The 5,931-nt window shown below is 41.5% G+C and overlaps 1 protein-coding gene across 7 annotated transcripts; it reads left to right on the top strand.

Moving 5' to 3' along the window:
* Positions 1–518: 518 nt before the first annotated feature.
* LOC103696730 (cis-prenyltransferase 4, chloroplastic-like) lies at positions 519–4,619 on the top strand. Of its 7 annotated transcripts, none has more exons than XM_026801011.2 (6): positions 519–1,280; positions 1,414–1,481; positions 3,303–3,754; positions 3,896–3,913; positions 3,998–4,095; positions 4,289–4,619. In XM_026801011.2, exons 1-3 carry the CDS (start codon positions 534–536, stop codon positions 3,748–3,750), a joined length of 1,263 nt encoding a protein of 420 aa, XP_026656812.2. In that variant the 5' UTR covers positions 519–533; the 3' UTR covers positions 3,751–3,754; positions 3,896–3,913; positions 3,998–4,095; positions 4,289–4,619. The 7 variants fall into 7 exon arrangements, with proteins under 7 accessions (XP_026656812.2, XP_026656811.2, XP_008776661.3 ...); XM_026801010.2 differs by having other exon boundaries at positions 3,303–3,787; positions 3,872–3,913; XM_008778439.3 differs by lacking the exon at positions 3,896–3,913.
* Positions 4,620–5,931: the final 1,312 nt, after the last annotated feature.

Raw genomic sequence — 5,931 nt, 5'->3', positions numbered from 1 at the left:
AAATAACATATTTTTATAAGATTAACAATTTATAGGAGTAATAAATATATTTTTAGAATATATTAATAATTAATATATTGATAAATATATTAATATTTTATTATTATATATTTTATATGATTAATAAATATATGATAATGACAAAATTATGGAGCTATTATAGGAATTAGTATATTGATTTACATTTTTGATTCATGAGAATTAAAAATATATAAAAAAATCCATCTAAGATATATCAAAAGTATTTGTGGTATTATATGGTCGATAATCTTGTATCTCCGTACCATACCAAACAAGTTACTCATGAATACTCGGAGATTTTTAATCACTGGATCATGGCCTACCAAATATATTAATTTTGGATCATTGGGATCAAATTATCCTAGCATTTGAGTCACCGGAAATCTTAGGTCACCGTAGTGATCCTGTTGGGGTTACCTCGAGGAAGTTGACTGATCGCTTTAACACGAGGAAAGCGGTGTCCATCGACATTGTACAGAAACACAGTTTATTGGCGGATAGGAGCTGGCCCGATGCCTCGGGGGATCAAGCGTATAGGAGCCACTGGTATGCCATTCCCTTTCAGCCGGGAAGCGCTAGCTGGCGCAAGGTGTGCGGCTCTCTGTTTTGGCTTTGGGTCGTCTAGAACCACCAGTACAACGGCCGTGGCAAAAGCATTACCGCCGCCGCACCTGAGAGATCTTTCGAGGCCTAAAAACCCGAATCTGGCGACCATAGTATATACCATGCTCTCTTCCTCCCCCTTCCACTTCCGCTTCCACTCCCACTCCCACTCCCACTCCCACTCCCCCTTCCCCTACCCCTCTCCTCCCTCGCCCGTGATTGCGAACCTACCCAGTCTCCCCCGTGTCCCCCCCTACGGCGGCGGCGGAGGTTGTAGGCCGCTGCAGCCGCCGCTGGTGTCTTACATCCCCTCCCTTGGTGCGCTTGTCCCCTTCCCTGAGAAGAAGCCTTGCTGCGTCCTTCCGGCAGATGCCGCGGCGTCCATCGAGAGCAGACAGGGAGCGTGGAGAGGGGAACACGAGGAGGATGAGGAGGATGCGCTGCCGTCGGGGCTGCGGCGGGAATGGCTGCCGAGGCACGTGGCGGTGATCATGGACGGCAACTCCCGGTGGGCAAAGGCCAGGAGCCTGCCCACCTCGGCGGGCCACGAGGCCGGCTACAAGGCCCTCCGGGAGATGCTCCGCCTCTCCTGCGCATGGGGGATTCGAGTCCTCACAGTCTTCGCCTTCTCCTCCGAGAACTGGCTCCGACCCAAGGTCCGCCCCTCGCTCCCCTTTTCCGGTTCCTTCGCTTCGAGGGTCGAGCCCCTCTCACCTCCTCTCCTCCCACTCCCCAAAAAAACTCCCTTGTGGTTTATCTACCTCGTTACCTCTAAGCTCTTCGTTGCAGGCAGAGGTGGATTTCCTGATGATGCTGTTTGAAAGGATTCTTAGGGAGAACATCGGGAATTTCTTGAGGTATGGAAATATGTGCTGTCACACACATATCCGAAGAATGATTAATGCATCTTCTTGCTCACCATTTTCTTTCGAATGCTTGCAATTTTTTTTGGTATAAAATCCGCTCATAAATTATATGGAATAGGAAACCAACCTAGAAAAGAGAAAAGAGGGGATGGGAGAAGGAGAGAATGCTGCAAAACAACACACCGCAGTTACAACTGATGTGCATTCTTTCAAAATGGTAAACATTCCATTAGGACAGAGAAGGATCCAGAGGAGGTCTTCTTTAAAGACCTAAAAATAAGCACCTCCTCTCTCTAACCTCTGTCTCAGTTACTTCGTAATCTTTGATAGCAATCTGGACATCTACATCTAGTGGCAAAATGTGTGGTCAAGATATTTGCGAGATTAAGAAAACATTTGAGTAGAAAAAGAGACTTTAATCTCATTATATCCACCATGAGGGAAACATGATCTTTGTGTAGGATCATGAAGTCAAAAGAAAATAAGGATTTTCTTTTGAAGTTATTAATGGAGATCTACATGCTCCTACAGAGATAAGAGGAACTCCACAACCGCTGTTAATGCTGAAATCTCCAACATGCTGACTAAGGGTATCTATGTTGTCACTGGACTCGTAGCCACCTAGATTCTTGAAGAACTGTAACAGTGAAACAGAGTTCATATGGATGGGCCAACCATCTGACTCCACCGAAAGCATTCAGATTATCGTAACAGTAGTTTTACTTACAAACATATTCATTTGGTGTTAATACTGAACAAATTGCAAAGAGCTTTATGGAACTCAAAGAAGAGTAGTCTTGCAATGACAATTCGAAGCATGAATTCTCTTTTTTATAATGTATCTGGCGTTTCAGAGGATATTCAGCATCTCAGATGCTGACATGCAAAGCGAACATGAAGTGCCCTCTTTTACTATCATTCATGATATTTACTGGGACTATTAATATGTAAAACTTTTGCTAGAAATTGAAATGGAGTCCAACAGTCCAGCTCCATCAGCAAGTAGATCAGCTTACTTGCGCTGGTGGCAGGCTGTCTGATGTTATGGTCCGCTGCTGGATATTAATACTTTGAAACATATTTTGCTTCGGTGTTGTCTGAAATGAGTTTCATTGGAGGATCTTCCTAAGGTGAAGCTGAACTGTCTGATAGCCAAACTGTTCTTCATATTATATCTTTTGTCCATTTATTCTTTGTAATCTCACTTTTTAGTAGAAGAAGATCTACTTGACTTTGTAAGATGTTGGTCATGCTAGCCATACAAGAATATGCACCTCTAGTTTATTCAACAACTGCAGTTTACCTATCTTTTGGGAAATTTTGTATGCACGGTCCACGTTAAAATGTTATAGTTTACTTTGGCTATTTGTGGGAATGAACATGGGTTCTACTCGGAAAATGCCTCTCTTATCTTCCCTCACTACAAGAGCCACTCGCAGAAAATATTTCATCAAACACAACCTCTATTTTCTTTACCATTACAAGGTAGCATTTTCATCTTCTTTCGATCATCTCTTCCCTTAATGTGGTCCATATTATAAGTATGCATCGTGTTATGATTGCCTTTATGTTAATATCAAAGCTCGAACTAGTTTTGGAAAGCTGTTGCCTTGTAAAGGCCAACTTCTAATGCATCCATTCTGGTAGAAATGTCACCTGAGTAAGAAGGGTTCAGTTGAATTGTATGATAATTTGTGAATGATACCTAAAGTTAGGAACCCCGATTATTTATGATGTGTCTGTTTTATGAAGAAAAATTGAATGCTGCATGTAGAACATGCATAATCTCGATGCTTGTTTGGTTCTTGACAGAGAAAGCATTCGGGTACGCATAATTGGTGATTCCTCAAAGCTCCCATTTGCTCTACAAAAGTTGGCCAAAGAGGTAGAGGAGATGTCAAGGAACAACTCGCGAATTGAATTGGTTGTGGCAGTCAGCTACAGTGGACGAGGAGACATAGCACAAGCATGCCAAAAGATTTCACAGAAGGTAAAGCATGGGCTGCTAGAACCAGAAGAGATTACTGAATCACTTATCGCACAAGAATTGGAAACAACGAGTATTGAATTTCCATGCCCCGACCTACTTATCCGAACTAGTGGTGAGGCAAGGTTGAGCAACTTCTTACTGTGGCAATCAGCATACTCTGAGCTTTTCTTCACAAAGACATATTGGCCTGATTTTGGGGAGGCTGACTATGTTGAAGCCCTATTCTCTTTCCAGAAAAGGCAGAGGCGCTTTGGTCAGCGTATTACCTAGAATGGTGAAAATTGTGAATCTCTTAATGTTTCTTTTGGCACGTGCATAATACTGAGTATTTGTTGGCTATTAAGATTTGTATGTTAAATCTGACTAGTAACTTGTTTGGTGCTTTTGCGGAGCACCTTATTGTGGTCATAAGCAGGCTTATCGCTGCCTCTGCGTAAGACATCATATACACAGGCATGTATTCTGGAGGATATCTCTCTCCGTGCCTGATCAAACTGTCATTTGGTCTTATTTTTAGTCTGCTAGAACGTGTCAAACTATCAATGAAAGTCCCGTTGTTGATTCAGTCATTGCTGGACTATCAAAAGAATTGTCAGACGTATATTATTAATTCAAGTAAGTAACCTATTTGCTGGATAACAGTGGTGTATATGCTTGTGACACATGACATTTTCATCTTTCTTACGTTTTTTTTTTTCCCTGATCTGTTTTCTTCTTTACCTCGAAATAAGGTGAATCATGAAGTGCATCCTGACTGTGATTAATAATGCATTGCTAATTTTATATTACATGTCTGATATGCTTACAGAGTACCTGTGGAGGGTTGAAAGAAACTTCGACTGATGCACATATGTTCCTGTTACTGCTAGTGAAGTTCTGACAACTTTTTCATTGCTGGTGATGCACGTTCCCTTTGTTGCGTAGCCACCATAAATTGAAGGTAATGCCTGCCTCTGTTTATATGACAGTGCTACTACTGCTTGGCTCTATTGGAGGCGGCAAGTGTAATATCTCCATTCTGGTGTGTTTTAATTAATGAGCTAGCTAGAATTATGGAAATACTGGGTACCATATGCCAGATTGTATTTGGAGATCTCACTATATCTAATAGGTTGAAGACAGATTTATGTTTTATTAGATATTTGTTGGCTGAAAAGAAATCGGATGAGTAGGCGTGGGCTGCCGGGCGTGCTTGCTGCAGCTGCATGGCATGGATATCATCATCTTATTTGATACTTGCATACCATTGAGTTTGCAGTTCGAACTTGAGGGATGTTCTGGACTGGTTGCCTACTATCGGATGGAAGGTTTTATGAGCACAAAAGAAGCTTTATAAAAAATGTTTCTATAAAAAACGTGTTTCGTATTATCTAGGAGAATATTATTCTTCGGACATTTGCATAAAGCATTTCCAGACTAAATCAAAATTTGTTAAGAGCGCTATCCTCCAAACCCAGCAATGAAGAAGAAACGTGGCATTTCTGGATTTAGGAATTTCTGGTTCATTTCTCTGGACGTGAGATCTGTAGCATTTGGCCATAAAGCAAGTGGAGGGCTGACACGTTACACCAGACTTATGCGATAATGTTCGTAGGGCTGGCATCCGAAGAAGTCAGACTAATTTCTGGGCGGGCTTGAATTTGATATTTGTGGACTAGACCTGGGCCCATAGATATACGCTATTAATTTTATTTATATGTCATTCAATTTCTAATTTTTTAGTATAATTGACTTTGTTCTATGATAGAGAAGGATACAAAGAATAAAGTGCTTCTTTTGAGGCCTGTGGCTTATGGAAGTGAGACGCGAATTCTTTTGTTTGCCGCTTTTAGGGGGGCATTTTAACATCACGAAAGATGTAAAGGTTAGGAGAGGAAACCCTCAAAGTGTTTAGGACTGCCTTGGCTTTTCCAGCTTCATCTCCTTACTGCACCTTATTGACTTTGGGCCGAAGGGAAGGGTCTTCACTTAAAGCAATTGGAGAGAACAGCCCTCCCTCGCGAGTTTAGATAGAGTTTCTTCTCTCAGTGGAACGGGATGACATTTTTCCTGGCTCAATTTAGAAAGCTCTAACCTGATCATTGTCAGATCATTCTTTTATTATTGTTGATTGCAATTCCAATTTTCACAGGCGAAAGATTTTCAAATTTGAACTTTGGTGGCTTAAGGAACATGGCTTGGATGTGGTGATTTTTGAAAATTGGCATAAAATTCGTGGCAGTCCGAACTTGGCAACTTCATGGGTGGAGAATCTCCAAAGACTCTGTTTTGATGGCCTTCACCTAGAAGAATCGTTGATAGAAAACTCAAAGATAAGCTTCTCCATGATTTTAAGATTCTTGACAGTCTGCACTGGAAAGATCTTAAAGCAGTCATTAAACAAACTGTGCAAGAAAAAAGAGATTTAACGATGCTAAAGATCCAAAATTGAGTTGTGGAAGCATGGTGATT

The sequence above is a fragment of the Phoenix dactylifera genome, unplaced genomic scaffold (genome assembly GCF_009389715.1).
Source record: "Phoenix dactylifera cultivar Barhee BC4 unplaced genomic scaffold, palm_55x_up_171113_PBpolish2nd_filt_p 001048F, whole genome shotgun sequence".
Classification (NCBI taxonomy): domain Eukaryota; kingdom Viridiplantae; phylum Streptophyta; class Magnoliopsida; order Arecales; family Arecaceae; genus Phoenix; species Phoenix dactylifera.
This window is presented reverse-complemented; position numbering and strand designations above follow the sequence as displayed.